This window comes from Oreochromis niloticus, linkage group LG8 (genome assembly GCF_001858045.2).
Source record: "Oreochromis niloticus isolate F11D_XX linkage group LG8, O_niloticus_UMD_NMBU, whole genome shotgun sequence".
Lineage (NCBI taxonomy): Eukaryota > Metazoa > Chordata > Actinopteri > Cichliformes > Cichlidae > Oreochromis > Oreochromis niloticus.
Window position 1 is genome coordinate 25,136,043 of NC_031973.2, and position 16,005 is coordinate 25,152,047.

General features: G+C 43.4%; 3 protein-coding genes across 4 annotated transcripts; 2 read left to right on the top strand and 1 right to left on the bottom strand.

Annotated features, from left to right (window-relative positions):
* Positions 1 to 118: 118 nt before the first annotated feature.
* LOC100691772 (histone H3.3) lies at positions 119 to 2,622 on the top strand. Of its 2 annotated transcripts, none has more exons than XM_005447967.4 (4): positions 119 to 254; positions 1,003 to 1,145; positions 1,231 to 1,384; positions 1,476 to 2,622. In XM_005447967.4, exons 2-4 carry the CDS (start codon positions 1,018 to 1,020, stop codon positions 1,602 to 1,604), a joined length of 411 nt encoding a protein of 136 aa, XP_005448024.1. In that variant the 5' UTR covers positions 119 to 254; positions 1,003 to 1,017; the 3' UTR covers positions 1,605 to 2,622. The 2 variants fall into 2 exon arrangements, with proteins under 2 accessions (XP_005448024.1, XP_013128312.1); XM_013272858.3 differs by having other exon boundaries at positions 139 to 263; positions 1,008 to 1,145.
* A 58-nt stretch (positions 2,623 to 2,680) lies between these two features.
* Positions 2,681 to 7,040, bottom strand: si:ch211-250n8.1 (uncharacterized). The gene is made up of 16 exons (XM_019362081.2): positions 6,263 to 7,040; positions 5,849 to 5,956; positions 5,687 to 5,762; positions 5,423 to 5,579; positions 5,255 to 5,300; positions 5,113 to 5,171; positions 5,002 to 5,037; positions 4,822 to 4,874; positions 4,606 to 4,738; positions 3,775 to 3,989; positions 3,634 to 3,679; positions 3,484 to 3,549; positions 3,352 to 3,411; positions 3,186 to 3,271; positions 2,856 to 2,950; positions 2,681 to 2,769 (listed from the first exon to the last, which is right to left on the bottom strand). The coding sequence occupies exons 1-16, from the start codon at positions 6,297 to 6,299 to the stop codon at positions 2,735 to 2,737; spliced, it is 1,308 nt and encodes a 435-aa protein (XP_019217626.1). The 5' UTR covers positions 6,300 to 7,040; the 3' UTR covers positions 2,681 to 2,734.
* A 122-nt stretch (positions 7,041 to 7,162) lies between these two features.
* On the top strand, positions 7,163 to 15,346 carry zgc:194990 (uncharacterized). Its single transcript, XM_003438665.5, has 10 exons — positions 7,163 to 7,338; positions 8,846 to 8,937; positions 9,034 to 9,132; positions 9,214 to 9,321; positions 9,399 to 9,557; positions 9,732 to 9,872; positions 10,151 to 10,202; positions 12,576 to 12,602; positions 14,008 to 14,034; positions 14,114 to 15,346. The coding sequence occupies exons 1-10, from the start codon at positions 7,212 to 7,214 to the stop codon at positions 14,671 to 14,673; spliced, it is 1,392 nt and encodes a 463-aa protein (XP_003438713.2). The 5' UTR covers positions 7,163 to 7,211; the 3' UTR covers positions 14,674 to 15,346.
* The last annotated feature ends 659 nt before the right edge of the window (positions 15,347 to 16,005 follow it).

Genomic DNA, 16,005 nt, shown 5'->3' on the forward strand with positions numbered 1-16,005 from the left:
ATGGCATTTGCACAAAAGTGAAACTGAAGAAAATAAGGAATGATCGAGGTCACGTTTATTTTTTTTATTTGCTTGCTTCTATTGGCTGTACCTTATATCCATTGAGCCAATCAGTGTGCAGTGTTGTACAAGTATGACGTCACGACAAAGTATTAATAGTCGGCCTCGTTGCCCTCTGTGATAGAAAACGTTTTCGGAGGTTCCCGTTTTGTAGGTGTTGTCTTCGTGATTAGTTTCACGCTCAACTAAAGTCGAAAGGTAACGTGAGTATTTCTTCTTGCTAATAATACGTCTAATGATTGTATTGTCTTTGCTGTGACCTGTGTTGTGATTTTTGTTTTGGGTTTAAGTGTCGGCTTGCTAACGATAGCCTTAGCTAAAAACAGAACAATGGAGTGTCTTGCGGTTTGTCGTTTAATGTCGCCATTGACTCGATAAAGTGAAGTTAGAAATCACAAACGATGCTAAAATTGTTTAAATGTTACGTGAAATTTGAACGTGATGTCTTTACGAAATGGCTAACAGCTTATATAACCGTTTGTGCTAACATTGGTAGAGTTGAGTTAAAGCAATGTTGTTTGAGGTACAACGAGAAACTGAAAATGGCGAAGTCGAAAAGCAGAGACTGGCTGGGCTGTTTCGGGCTCCCACTGTTTTGACGCCATTGTTTGCGGCTACATTGGGCCGTTAGGATAATTTTAATCATTCGTGTCAGTATGTTAATAAACGCGTTAAGCGAAACGTGTTAAAGGACATCATCACTAGTTCGCTTTAGTGGAAACTGTTACATAAGCTGCGGTGGCGTATAAAAGTAGTGTTGCTTCTGTTGGTGTTGGCCGCCTTGGGGGAAGGGGAACTGACGATAGCCATGTAGGCTAGGCTAACACGCTAGCTTGACTAATTGGTGTCGTACCAATTGTTGTTTCTGCCGAGCTGCTTTAGTCATGTAGCAGTTTCTGACCTGGACCTTTTGGGATTTTTTTTTTTCTTCTCTTTTATCCTAAAAGCTAGTACAGAATGGCCCGTACCAAGCAGACTGCTCGTAAATCTACTGGAGGAAAAGCGCCAAGGAAGCAGCTTGCTACCAAGGCCGCCAGGAAGAGTGCGCCATCCACGGGAGGCGTGAAGAAACCCCATCGTTACAGGTGTGTGGCACTCTGGTTGCTGTTCACAGAAATAAAGATTTACTGGCCTACAGTGTGTTGAATATCTGCTCGATTCATCTGCTAGGCCTGGAACTGTGGCTCTGAGGGAGATCCGTCGCTACCAGAAGTCCACTGAGCTGTTGATCCGCAAACTCCCCTTTCAGCGCCTGGTGAGGGAAATTGCTCAGGATTTCAAGACTGACTTGCGCTTCCAGAGTGCTGCTATTGGCGCTCTTCAGGTAAGTGAAACATTTACATTTCACCTGCAGAGTAATGGGACTGTAATGAGAAGCTTATTTATAGATTTGTTTTTTCTGTGTCCTTAAACAGGAAGCCAGTGAGGCCTACCTTGTGGGTCTGTTTGAGGACACAAACCTGTGCGCAATCCATGCCAAGCGTGTCACCATCATGCCCAAAGACATCCAGCTGGCACGTAGGATAAGGGGAGAGAGGGCCTAAGTGGCTAGTGACTGCATTGTCATGACAAATGATCCTATTTATCATACTTAACCATTTTGTGGACTCTTATTTTCTTGGCTTTTTTTTTTTTTTAAAAGTTTCTTTTTTACTTTTTTGTTTGTTTGTTTTTTAGGGTTGACACAAATCAATCATTCCGCAAGTGTGAGCCCCTTGCAGACATACAGCTGTCTATCATTAGATATGGACCAGGTTTGCTCTGTCCCAGCTTCATTAATGCAAGCAATGGTTGAGAGCAAGCTATCATGCATATGATTGTCCTCTGAGCAAAAGGGTTGTTGCTATAAATGCAATACGAACTATCAGCACTGACTAAAGTGTAGCTACTGTTTGAAACAATAAGTTCTCCATTGTCACAAAGGGGCAAAGCCCAACAATATCCTCCGATAGCCAATTGCTCTGCATCCCACTTCTATTCAGTTGGAGCTCATCCCTAGGAATTCCTATTGTACCTTGCTGTGGTGGGATTGGGCAGCAGCATTATTCTCGGGAGCTGAGCAACTCCCAAAGCTGCACAAGCAGTTGTAATCTTGTGCGCCCATCTGATAACGAAGTTCACTTTGAGAATGAGATTTACATGTCACTACACAAACTTTTGTGCTCACTCAAAGTACCATCAATGGGGACAGAGTTTGTCTGAAGGGGGCTTCAGATTATCCATTGTGGGTCATATCATAAGATGTAACATCACTTGACTTTAAACTTGTTGTGGGTGCCCGGCTCCTTCTGGGAATGGGTGCCATCTTCCATGGGGGGCAGGATTTTTAATCCATTTACCACAAAATGCCAGCATGTCATGCTCAATAAGGCCTAGTGTCGGGTGTTGGCTACCTCAGTTGATTCTCTATACTTGGTAACAAAGAGCATGGCAGACCCCTGCATATATTCTTGATGGCTTTTTAACATGTTTTTTCCAACATAAAATCTTGGCAGCTACATTTAATACTATTTATGAAATGTTGTCACATGTCTTTCTATTAAAGGTCTTTATGAGTAGTAAGAGGTGTGTCGTTTTTTTGGGGGGGGGGGGGTTGGACTATACAGACAGTGAAGAGGTCTGTGGTCAATACACATCTTTTATTTACAACACATAGTTGGTCACAGCTGGTTTGTCATACAAACCATTCAGTATGCTTGAACCCAGTGGCTGTAGGAGGGGAAAATACAAGTGTTTAGTGTTTGAGTGACACGCCTGTAAGCACATGACTGCGTCTGAGAACTGCGATGCCTCACCAATCCTGCAGACGATGTCTTCGCACTCCTTGATGCTGCTGGCTCGGAGCACCACACAGCAGAAGCCTGTGGACTGAGGGGTTTCTGGGGAGTCTCTGTGAACACAGCCAATCATGTGCTTAGATGACATGGGGGCCCAGCCAATGACAAGGCTTATATATTGCATCATGACATCCTGTCGTGGGCGGAGTGTGAGCTAAACTACAAGCAGCCTAGTTTAACAGGGATGTGTGGAAAAGCCTTTAATAATAAAATAGCTTAGATTATGGTATTTTGCCAGGATGTACTGCAATATCAGTTAAAGGCTTTCATATAAAATGTGATACTTACGCCACACAGAAGGCAAATACTGTGTAGTCTGGCTGTGCATATCTCCCCACGCATGAAATCTCGGGATAATGGTGCTCAAACAACTCCTGATGAGAGAAATGAAGACAAAACTTCAGGAGAATTAAAGTACAGGCAAAGGGAATCTTTACCAGAGATATCTACTTACCAATTTACTGTTTTTGTCTGTGCACGTCAAATGCGTTTCCTTCAAATCTAAAAGCACTTCCTGCAGGGAAAATTACATGGATTATGCATATATAAGTGCTTTGCAGAAAATTGGGGAAACAGCTTTCATTACCTTGCTGGGTAGGTTTTTCTGCAACACCTGTGGGATTGCATGCTGGAGCACCTCCTTTCCTCCAAACTGAGAGAGGCAGACAAATGACAGCAGTTACAGGAGGTGTGTGCAGAATGTTTGAAAATGCTGTAAAAACAAATTGTCATTTACCATTCCAATGTTTGCCTTTCCCAAGAATTGCACTATGTAAACAATCCTGTGGAACAGAGGTTGTTCAGAATGTACTTCTCAAATGTCACATCATGATGGCAGCTTGAATACAGATCACAGCGATGGCGTGTTAACACTTGCCTTCCCTCTTTGAGACACTGTGATGGAGGAGGCTTCTGGTCTCTGCTTGCTGTCTGCTGGGAGGAAGCAGGACCCAGCTGCAGGGTGGGGTTCTCTGTCCTCAGGGCCCGCAGGAATTTGATAAGGGGTCTATACACTGTTCCGTCGTGGGCCCTCCATCTTATAACACGGATGGACAAAGGGCAGCCCTTAAACCGAGACAGAACTGCAGCGGCCTGTGAGTACAAGTAAAAAAGGTCTGGTAAAGAAGTGTGTATATATATATATATATATATATATATATGCAGCACCTTTCCATGCTGCCTGGCAGCTCGAGCTTCAATATCTACATCTATCTATCACTACTTGCTTATTGCTATTCTTCTGTCAAAAATCCCCCCTGACATTCATCTCCACCCACTCCACCCTGCTTGCACTCTCTTCTTCACCTCTCTTGTGCACTATTCATTGCTTTGGACATTTAAACCAAGGTATTTAAACTCATCTCTATTCCTCATCTTTCCATCAGTCTCCCTCTCATCACATATATGTATTCCGTTTTGCTCCCACCAACTTTCATTCCTCTTCAGTGCGTACCTCCATCTTTCCAGACTCTCACTATAGATCACAATGTCATCATCTGCAAAACATCATAATTCACAGAGACTGCCCCACACCTGGATCTACGTTATTTATTAAAATATAGATGATCCACAAACATCATGAAATATCCACAGATATTGCATGATATATTTAACATGAATTCTTTTTGCTGGATAATTGTGTGATGAAAATGCAATATCACAACAGCCCTAATGCAGTACGGCACTGTATATCTGAGGGATTTCTCACATGTCCACTTTTAGAATTCCTCAGCGAGGTCCCATTGATCTCATCGATGATGTCACCAGCACAGATGAACTTGTCGACGTCAGCCTGACTGCCGGGCATCAGGTCGAGAACAAAGACGCGCCCGCTGAGATACCTAAGAAGCAGATCCATAGATGTTTTTTTACTAGCCCACGTGCTCAGTGTAATGGAAATATTTGTGGACTGGAACATACTAACCTCAGAACCAACCCTACCTCCCGACAGGGCACGACTTCATATATCTCACACACCTAAAAGCAAACAGCCAGCAGTCAGTCTTTCACCTCCTTAAGATTGTACTTTTTTTTTCTTTCTATGGATTTTTGGACATATCCAAAGACAAATAACATAATAACAGTGTTACTGTGATGCTCTTACCGGCAGGAGCCAGCTCTCATCCAGAAAACTGCAATTCTGTATACAAGAAAAGAAAAGTCTTATTAGATCGGAGTTCAAAGTGATTGAAAAAATCACAGTAGCGGCTCTGACCTCCATGTCCAGTTTGAAGTCCATGTGTGAGAGCACCAGCAGCAGCGACATGAAGGGTTCTGGAAGAGGAAGAACAGCAGCTCTTAAGATTTTGTTGTTGACAAGAACTTCCTCGGTTTTGTTCAAGCTGCTGTAACCTCACCCACAAATTCCTCATTCCTGAGAATTGATAAATCTGGGCTGTACCACTGGAGGAAAGAGAAACAATGTTAATCACAACTATGCAAGTCTGTTAGAGAAACACACTTTCTAAAATCCCATTTTTGTGTGGTCAACACTGGGGAACAATGCATCTGTCCATGTATCAGACCTCCAGGAGTCTGGCAGTGTGCAGCAGGTGTGTGAAGAACTGCGGCAGGACCTTGCGGCTGAGGGCCAGCCTGAGCAGGTAGCGCCCTCGGCCCTGAGCTGAGAGCAGCTTCCTGCAAACTCTGGTCTGCTCAACTGCCAAGGACAGAGCAGACAGACTGCACGGGAGAACACAGACAGAGAGGTGACGGGCATTAATGAGTGAAGCTGTCACTAAAAAAACCAAAAACTTCCCTATCTGCTAATCTAAGCAGGATATAGTTACCTGCCACAGGCATCTTGATGGGGTAGCTGTTCAAAACAGTGCCAGTAATCTCTGTGCACCAGACTGAGAACTGGCTCTGGAGAGAAATGAAACACACCCTGAGTGAATACTGCAAAAGTCTCCTTCAAAATGAATTCAGCTACACAAAATGATGATACTGACGCTGGAGTCCCTTCCTGAGGACCAGCTCCAGCAGCTCACAACAGGAGGCGAGGTGAGGGTTGGAATCTGTCACCCGCTCTCCATCTGACTGCAGGTTCAGGACACACACTGAGTGGGGAGGGGGAAAAAACACGCAACACACATTGGATCTGTTGTCATCAGCATGACATAACTGCATTTTTGCAAAGCATGTGATCGCCATTTCACTCATCAACACTAAAACAGAGACTGTGTTGACAATAAAAAACGTAGCGGAAGCTTTTTATTTGGCATAAAAAATAGTGCGCTGCAGGGTCTCAGAAATGAAACCCAATTCTAGTTGTACGTTTTATTATGAGTACGTCACGATCAGCTGCTTACTGAAATTGTGATCCAATGGCATCGTACCATCACTCATCTATTATTGATGCTTACCTTTGAGGGAGCCAAGGAGAGGGTCTTTGGGTGCCATGTTGATCGTCCAGCTGTGATCAGAGCCTGTCCTTGATAAGAGACGCGCCGCTTCTATCCTCCTGTCATTTAAGCACGCTCTGGGGACGCGCGCTGTATACACACTTCCGTGAAGCTAACATATCGAGAAACACCTTCCAGTTCCACTGTACCTGAGCGAGGACGGGCGATGTCTTGCTGTCATTAAGTTATTATTTTAAATAAATAGCGAAGGAATATTGAACCTGCAAACACAAGCGCCTGAAATAATAACCATGTACACCTGCGCACTGACTGACAGTAAACCTGTCGTGCTGCCTTCAGAGACCCCGCCTTGTAGACCAAACAAACTGTAGGTTCGTGTTTACAACCTTTCACTTCAGTAGCTAATACTTATTTATATTTTAAAACGTGACAGAAGCTATACAGGAATGTAAAGGAAGAAAAGAAAAACAGATAAACGGAATCTTAGTCGTTAACTTGAGATTTTTATGGACATGATAATAAAGACCCAGCGAGTTTATATGGTTAAGGTCCTTCTAGAAGCGAAGCTCACCATTTGGCAGACATGTATTAGTTATTTGGTCGGTGATCTTGCAGCCTTATCTAAATACTTTGCGTCTGTCGCCTATAATATCTCCGTCGGTAAACAAAGGCGTGTGTTCGAGTCCACCCCGGGCTGTTTGCTCTCGCAGTGCTCTTTCTAGACTATTTTACGCTGACTTACTTAGATTGGAATAAATAAATAAAATGTATTTTCGGGCTAAAAAAAAAAAAAAAAGTAAATGAATCTTTAAATAGAAAAAAACTCTGCGACGCGTCTGTTTCCGTAAAGCTAGTTGGCGGCCTCTAGTGGCCCGCCTTTGGAACTGCCGCTCAGTGGAGGCGGTGGTTGATAAGAGCACCCGCGCTGTCTCTCGTGCCGCAGTTGTGGATGGGCGAAGGAAGCGGTGAGGCTTTGGAGGATGGCGGAGCACTAAAAAATCAAACCGAGTTTCGCGAAAGCATCACAGAAAAGCCGCGTAGAGTTTTCTTCGGAAAAGAAATTTATCCGTTACAAGGTGAGATGTTATTTATTTTCCTCTAGAGCGAGGTGATTAAAAAAACAACAACTGGTAAACTGGTTGCATTGTGCCGGTGCACAGGGCCTAATTACATGAAATAATGTGTACGCTTGCTGTTGATTATGTCCTTTTTTGTAAACATCGCTTCATGTGCAAGAGGCCTCATTTTTTTAACCTTACAACACTGGCATTTCGAAATTCTGTTCTATTTATTATTAAGAATAATATTTTACAAATTGGGAAAATAATAATTAAATTCGGTGTGTATGGATACACTGTTGTACGGTAACGTGAGCCTGTTGTTGTGCAGTGTGTTTGTTCTGATGCCAACTTGCATGCAGTGATTTGTCACTCACTCCCAATATAGAAAGTCACTACCTGCGTTTGTACAGCACTGATAATCCCGGATTTCCTCTAATCTTGCAGCTCCTCTGTCACCTACACGCTCAGCCTCCGCTGCCAGAAATAAACCCACCATCCAAACATGAGTCAGTTACAGACAAGCAACGCTGTGACATCTGCTGCCCTCATATATAGTGAAAGAGAGATGAATAAATACAACAAAGTACAAATCAAGATGCATTAGTGTGGTTGGTGTGGGTATCAGACCTGCGCAAACTCATGATGGTGTAAATAAATGTTTAAAAAGTATAGAAGGGAGTAGATTTGCCCCCTGAAGTTATAGCTGAATAACACTGTATACTGATTCCAAACCCCTTTCCATAAAAACATTTCTAACAGTTCAGGGATGCGGGTGGAAGAAATTCACATGCATACTCAATAGCCAGGAAGCAGGCATACCTATGAATGTCAGATTTTGCTCACTAAAAGGTCAACTCAGTCCTGAGTTTGTGCTCCTCAGTGTTTGTTGCCTCCTTTTTTCTTTTTTCTTCTTCTTCTTTTTTTTTTTTTTAGCTCTCCTGCTGCCTCTACATCACAGCAAGAACAGCAAATCCCCTCTGCTTGTCAGACTGACTGCTGATTCAACAGCAAACTGGTCCAAGGACCCCCCACCCCCACCCCTCCTCCTCCTCCGCCCCCACCGTGGCTCCACGGTGTTTTTATTAAAAGCGCTCTGCTGTGCTCACGTCTCCATGGGAATAAATTTCCACTTTCAGGATGCATCGATCCACGCACATGCAGGAAATCCTGTTACTGTGCAATATTTTTTTTTATGTTGCTACATCTCTGTTTGCCACCCACTGTGTGGTCTCATGGATATATATATCTATGCGGAGTGAGTGGGCTGAGCGAGTGGGCTCAACACCCAATGATAGCTCGGTGGGGATCTTAATGAGCTCTCTGTGGACTCTGAGTGCAGAGCTGTGATAAAAGTTCTGCAGTGAGTGCTCCTCTCTCCGCCACCTCACCTTTTTGCCACCTTCTCGCGCGTTAGCCATTTCTGCACCCTCATCGATTTGTGTGGGCGACGGAGTGCAGTCAGCTCCAGCTCTTGACAGAATGAGTGCCAGCGTGCTAAAGCTTTTTTATTATCATACCACAGGGCATCGGCCCCGCACTCCAGCTGCCAGCATGATGAAAGAGTGCCTGCAGTTCCTCATCGAGCCAGCCAAAAAGCTCAAGATCCGACTCAAGGTATACAAACCCTCCCACAGTAATTGCTGCGGGGGCTAAATGTTCTGGAAGTCATGATGTTCTTTTCCCTTTTAATTTTCTGTTTCTTTGCTCCAGGAATCTCGCAAAAAAGTGAAGCTTGAGAAGAAGGAGCCTCTGGTGGAAAGTCAGTTGTTTATTATGGAGCTGGCCCGGGAACTCAACAGAATCTGCCAGGTAAGCTCTTCTCCTCGCTCCCTTTTTGCTCTTTATTACTTAGAGTCTTCTGCATTTATTCGCATTGCCTTTGTACCTCAGAGATCAAATATCCTGTGTCACATCTGGACTGGAGAGGACATCTGGACAGCCAGCGTGTGCCGGGAGTTCATTGTGGAATGGGCTGCTGTGCTGGAGAAAAGAGTGCAGGTACGAGATAGCAGCCATTTACAGAAATAAACTGTGTTTTTTATGGATGTTCTTAAAATTCTCTATTCTTTATTCAGCCAAGGATAATCACATCCGACTACCAGTACGAGAAGTCTGAGAAGAAGGACTGGAAGGGACACCTTCTTTGCATGCTGGAGGCAGGCGGCGAGTACGATATGGGCCCCCATAAACGGGTCATCATGGATTGGACACGGAGTATTAAAGGCAGACCTCAGGTGACTTTCTTACGGCACATGGCTGGTTATTAAAGTCTGACCCAGTTCCGTCGTTGCATCTGATAAAGATGATTAGGCTTAATCTTGCCCTTGACAATGATGTCATGATAATCGGACAGTGCTTGAGCTCTGGCCATAAATTAGAAGTAACTGTTTCTAAACCCCTTTTTTCAGCCCACTGTGTGGCCAGGTGAGCCTGTGCTCATGATGCTGGATGACCTGGAGTTCCAGTGGAAGAGGGGCCGTCTGCCCAACCTGTTCCCGGCCATGGAGCTCGTCATGCTGGCCGTGCTGAACGCCGACAGCCCCATAAAGGTCTTGATATCTGTCGCTAAATGATCATCATTAAATGTTTTTGTACTCTGTGGTGTAATTTATGGGAAGCATGCTAACTTAGGTGATTTGAAACATTAACGACACTTGCATGACATTCTCACATCAGATTTCTGGGCTAAGTGTGTCAAGCATGCTGCATATACGCTGGACGACAATCATGCTAATCTGTTTATCTCTTTGTTTATCTCACCTTGTCCTGCTTTATGTGTCCACTGTCTACCTCGACATACTCTGCATGTGTGTTTGTGTCTTTGTAGGTGGATGTGACAAAGCAGTGGCTGGTGAAGAAGCAGAAAAGTCAGAAGATTGGTGAGTGGATCTCATCCAGTTTAACAATATGAAACAAAACATCCTGATCTTGCAAAGTGGTCATGAGTCAGAAACCAACATTTGTACGATACCTGTTGCTGCTTCGACCGAAACCTTGTTTTGCACAAGTGAAAAAGGGATTCTCCCCATCATTGCCAATTCAAAATAAAGTAGGGAATAAAATGACAATACATTTGGTTTAATTAATTAAATTACGAAGAATAGGGTCTTTATTTATTTTTATTATTCTGGTGGTATTGTAAAAGTACCACCACCACTTAGTCAAGCAGAGAGTGAACAAGTAGATAAATATATATAACAAATGTTAGATAAATCTGTTTTTGTTTTGTTTGTCTGAAAGAAAAAAAATTGATATTTTTAGCCTCATGCACTAGCTCAGGCTCATTTCCCACCAGAGGGGGCTTTCCAATATCCAGCATCAGTAGCTAGGGTTAGGACCACCGCCTCACAAACACTAGTCTGAGCAAGTACTTGAGGTTGAGAGATATCTGCTACATACAGTTGGGCTCAGCTTAATGCACAGCTTGGTCTCTAGAACCAGTCTCCTGATGAAGGGCTGGACATTGTTCCAATCTGCAGTTGCTCTTGGGGCAGGTGTAGATTTTCTTGTATCCATGTACATTGGGAGGGTCAGGGAATGGGTCCTGATTGCCTTTTGCCCTTATTTACTCAGATACACTTCAGAGTACCTAGCCTTCTTAGTGTCTCTGAGTGCCCCACCTGGAATCTCCATTGTACTACTAAGAGACGTCAATGCTCACATGGGCATGGACAGTGAGACTTGGAGGAGCATGACTGGGAGGAACCGCCTAACTGATCCTGATTTGAAGCTGAGTGGAGTTCTGTTATGTTCTCACTTGATGTATGTGAAAAATCACAGTTTGTCCATAACAAACACCATGTTCAAAAGGCGTTCACAAGTGACACTCAAACAACCCTGGTCACAGGTCAGTGATTGATGCTTGGTTCTCCTGTGGGACTCCAGAGGCAGCTGTCATGTAGTGGCAGGCCAAGCAGTGTGTGGCTCTAGCAGGAGTTCAAGCAAACTCTCATGTGTGGGAGGAGTTCGGTGAGGCCACGGAACAAGATTTTTGGTTGGCCTTGAAGCGATTCCATCAAACTGTCAGACATCTCAGGAGGGGAAATGCTGCTCTGCTCACACTGCTGCAGTTGAGGAATACTTTGAGGATCTCCTCAGCCACACTGACATGCCTTCTGTAGAAGAAGAACTTGCATTATAGCCTCAAAGTTATATCACAATATTTCCAGAAAATTTGTGGTAACGACATTTCTGACAATACAGAAAAAATACTGAACGTCTCTTTGATGCTTGCAGCTTTGCGCCATTTATAAATATTAACAAATGAAGAACAGTTTCCAGTGAGCTACTGTCACTAATGACACACTACCTAATTAGAAGTGTGAGTGCAGTATTGTATCCAGTTTCCTCAGTTTATCCAGTTTTTGCCTGAAGTGGTGAAAGAAGTCATTGGAGGCTGACACGATACAGATATTATCAGTGTCTGTATTATATAGCACAGCCCGAGACCGCAGTAATTATTTTCCTGATAAATTTATGGGCTTAGTCACTTACTTCACATTTTAAAACCAGAAGTTCATCAAATAAATAAAGAATTTAACTGAATATATCGTCTAGCTTTGCAGTAATTCTACCATTAGTCTAATGACCAGTTTAAAGCTTAGACCAGTGTGAAGGAGTTCAGACCTGTTTATCACTAGTACACATTTATTATCATGGTGAGACATAAATCCTTGAGAGGTTCCAACAGGAAAGGGCCACCTGCCGTGTGACCCCATGTGAATAAAGGAACAGCTGAAAGTGGCTTTTGTTAAATTACATATTAGCTCATAAGATTAGCATTTTTCCATGATGAGGCAGTGTTACTTTTCATAGGCTAAGTTGCCGGGGTTACAGCCAGCTAGAACTGATGACCTTTTTATCTTTCTCTATGTAATTAAAATAATGCGAAAATAACACTTGACACATAGTTTGACTACCTCTGACTTCAGAGCTAAGGCCAAACTAAAACGTAGCCGACTAGGCTGAAGTGAGGCGCAGCTATAAACCCTCACAGACGACTGAGTGGGTGACATAGAAAATGTTGGTCTCAGCACAAAAACCACTTGGCAAAATCAGGATGTGAAAGGAGTCACACAGTCACTCGGTGATGTGGCTGTTGTGTGTGGTAACAGAATACCCTGCAGTGAATATTTAATTAGAATTAATCTATAAACATGTGATTGGAAGCATGTTAGGAAACAAGCTTGTAGGAGAGTTTGAGTTGTGAGTGGAACACTTGTCTGTCTTTAATCAGGTCTTTGTTCTTTCAGACGCTGTGCGCTACATTCCCCACGGCGGTAAGTCCAGCAGCTCACTGTAATGAATAGATGAATGACCCCTTTAATGTTTCTGTATAGTTGCATACATACATGTGGTCTGTGGCTTTGGGGCTGGATTATATGATCTGAAATCTATAGTATGTAACAATAAACTTTCAACTTGATTATTAGTAAATGCAGTCATTTTTTTAATGGTTCACAACTGGATTATGCAGTTGATCAATTTTACTATATGTCAGTACAGTCTGACTGTTGGCTGGTGACTGTGGAGGCCTTTGAGTACAGTGAAATCATGTTCAAGAAACAGTTTGAGATGATTTGAGCGTTTTGGCATGGAGGCAGTCCTCTGAAGATGGGTATCCTGTAGTCATAGAGGAAGTCACCCGTCCTCAGGCTGACAGTGCTTAGTTGGCACAAAGGGGCCCAAAGCGTGACAAGAAAACATTACACCACCAGTGTCAACCTGAACTGTTGATACAAGGCAGGACGGATCCATCCTTTATGTTGCTTAACTCAAATTTGGAGACTTATCAGACCAGGCAACATTTTCCCTTTCTTCTAGTTTCCAATTTTGAGGAGTCTGTGTGAACCGTAGCCTCTGTTCTTTCTGAGTTTTCTGAAATCCTCAGACACATAAGATTAACTGAAAAAATGTTGATGCCAAATGTCATAAACTAGATCCAAAATCTAGCTTATGTTCAGCATGATTTTTTTCTACACCCACCTTGGAGCACCTGTATCATAGAATATATCGTAGTTTGAAAACTGCACCAATTTAATTTAAATATGGAACAGAATAACAGAAACACTGGTACTCTGGATGTTTGATAACTTTTCTGGTAATTCAATGAGAAAACTTAACAAAGTGCCGTGACAAGAAACAGTTTTCCTTTTACTCCCATGTTGATATTGGGCTCATTTTCTAGCTGTTATTCTTCTTTTTGTGAAAAGAAATTGCACGTATAGTTATATTTGAACACTCATGCATACATTGGACTTTTCATGCTCTGTATAATAGTTTGGACTGATCACACTGAACAACTTTAAGCCGTGGACTAGTTTTCAAAATGTTTCCAGTGGGCACACAGAAGGCTCTGGATCACAGCGGCTGTGAGGGGAGTGGGCGTAAAATTCATTTGGTTGCATTTTTTTTTCTACAAAGCATTAATGTGTTTTTCAGCTCTTGAAATTATATGTAGTTATATTTATACTTATAAAGTAATACTTCACAAGTACTTCAGCCCCCTTTGTACTTCAGGGCTTTAAGCACAGTGGGGTGGGTGTAAGTTGCTTGTGTGTTTCTTCTGGACAAAGAAAACGTGTCTTATCGTGTGGAAGTAAAATTTTGCATGCCTTCTTTAAAATACTTAAGTCGCTGTACAAAACAATGAGCAAACAGAGTTACTCTTCTTTTTCTTTGCAGTGTGGAACTGGATTTGTGATGCAGCAGGTATGAAAATCTCTTTTCTGTTTTTCATCTTACTGTGACATCATTTTGCAGTTTGTAATCCCGCCCTTTTATTCCACAGAGGACGTCGCCCTGGACTCCGAATCGGCCCACCCAGGCCTGCTCATCTCAGATGATGAAAAACGAATGCGGTGCGGCCTGGAGCGCCGCGACATCCCACGATGCCCCCGACGCTTCGATGGCTGGTGGTGTGCCGTGGGCCAGGAGGGCTACGCCTCTGGACGCCACTACTGGGAGGTGGAGGTGGGCGAGCGGGACTGGCGGCTGGGAGTGGCCAAAGCCTCAGCCGTGAGGCAGGGCTTCCGCTCGCTGAACACAGATACGGGATACCTGACCCTCCGTCTGGAGAGAGGCACAGATCTGAAAGCCCTGACGGTGCCCGCTACGCCTTTACCTCAAAGCCTGGTGCCCAGGAAAGTCGGCATTTATCTGGACTATGAGCAGGGCCAGCTGTCCTTCTACGACGTGGAGAAGCGCTCCCATCTGTACACCTACACCGAGAAGTTCACAGAGGAACTGTACCCTGTGTTTGGGACTGTGGAGGTGGTCAAAGACCTGGTGATCAGGCCTGCTGATGCGAGACAGCGGTGCCTGTGCCCGGGGCCCTGCCTCTGGAACTGAAACGGATCAGTCCTAATCCTCGGCAGCTCACAGAGCTCACGCTTTTATTCTACTGATTTAGAATCTCGTGTGCTGTTTCTGGACTAAAAGTCTTTCTGTGAGGTGCCTCGTGAAATCTCAAACAGGAACTGCTCTTCTTTCGACATGTTCATCTGCTAAACACTTTCCTGTTACTCTGCCTTCATAGAAACATACAGTATCTGATTCTTTATATTTTAAAAATGAGCATTTAAAGAATGAACAACACTTTTCCCCATGGGTTTAAACTCCTCTCAGACTTTATTGGATAAAGTTGGGGATCAGTTTAAACCTGTGATGTAACATTCATCCATTTCTATTTTTATTTTTTACATTTTTTTTTTATTGTTGATGACAAATAAACATCAAAAAGTTACAGCATGAGCGCACTGTGAATAATGATACTTTTAGCTTCAGTGCAGTGAAACAGTGCCGCTGACGAGGCCTTGCTAAGACGGGGCAGATATTTGCAGACCGGGCTGACGCATGCCACTAGTTGAATTATAGATTATTTGATTCTTTGTCTCAAGCTTCCTGCAAACATTTGTCAGGCATGAGCTTGTTTTTGCAGCTGTGTTTTTGTTTATTTGTGCTATATAAGACATGGCAGTGCTTTTCTCTCTCTCTCAATAAATCTTACTATTAATTCCAGAAATCTCTGAAAGTCTGTTCTGTCTCTTCTTCGCTCCTGCGAACAGCAGTGGATCTGATCTGCTTCAGACTTGGTGGGTGTGCTGCTGTGAATGCAAGCAAGTCTAGTGCTGATTTCGACCTAATTTGGATGAAGGGTTCTCAAATTTTAAATAAAAGTTGTTCCCTGTTACCCAGTGTTTCCTCTAGAGCAGGGGTAGGGGTACTCGAGGGTTCAAGGGCCGGAGTCCTGCAGGTTTTAGACATGTCAGCTTTAAATGGCTAAAATACCTCCTCTACATGTCTTGAAGTTCTCCAGAGGCCTGGTAATGAACTGGTTTTAGATCTCACCCTGGGTCAACACAGTTGCATCAAATGATTAGCTCATTACTAGGCCTCTGGAGAACTTCAAGAGATGTTGAGGAGGTATTTTAGCCATTTAAATCAGCTGTGTTGGATCAAGGACACATCTAAAACCTGCAGGACACCGGCTCTCGAGGCCTGGAGTTCGACACCCCTGCAATAAAACATTCCTAAGCTTCTTATCTCAAAGTTTAACCATCACAGATCAATTCCAAACTCTTAGCATAACCTAGAGTCAAGTTCTAACCCCCACACAGGCCCCTAATAGGCACCTATTGTTTTGTATTTGTATCATTATCATTATTATTATTATTATTATTA

What these genes read in the sequence shown, in the direction of transcription:
- si:ch211-250n8.1 (XM_019362081.2), bottom strand. Translation starts at nt 6,299, where the DNA reads ATGGCACCCAAAGACCCTCTCCTTGGCTCCCTCAAAG. An exon ending in CCTCAGGAAGGGACTCCAGC is followed by an intron (nt 5,763 to 5,848) that starts GTCAGTATCATC and finishes ATTTCTCTCCAG; the next exon opens with AGCCAGTTCTCAGTCTGGTG. An exon ending in ATGAGAGCTGGCTCCTGCCG is followed by an intron (nt 4,875 to 5,001) that starts GTAAGAGCATCA and finishes GTTTGCTTTTAG; the next exon opens with GTGTGTGAGATATATGAAGT.
- LOC100691772 (XM_005447967.4), top strand. Translation starts at nt 1,018, where the DNA reads ATGGCCCGTACCAAGCAGACTGCTCGTAAATCTACTGGAGGAAAAGCG. An exon ending in AAGAAACCCCATCGTTACAG is followed by an intron (nt 1,146 to 1,230) that starts GTGTGTGGCACT and finishes TTCATCTGCTAG; the next exon opens with GCCTGGAACTGTGGCTCTGA. An exon ending in CTGCTATTGGCGCTCTTCAG is followed by an intron (nt 1,385 to 1,475) that starts GTAAGTGAAACA and finishes GTCCTTAAACAG; the next exon opens with GAAGCCAGTGAGGCCTACCT.
- zgc:194990 (XM_003438665.5), top strand. Translation starts at nt 7,212, where the DNA reads ATGGGCGAAGGAAGCGGTGAGGCTTTGGAGGATGGCGGAGCACTAAAA. An exon ending in TGCTGGAGAAAAGAGTGCAG is followed by an intron (nt 9,322 to 9,398) that starts GTACGAGATAGC and finishes TTCTTTATTCAG; the next exon opens with CCAAGGATAATCACATCCGA. An exon ending in GCAGAAAAGTCAGAAGATTG is followed by an intron (nt 10,203 to 12,575) that starts GTGAGTGGATCT and finishes TTGTTCTTTCAG; the next exon opens with ACGCTGTGCGCTACATTCCC.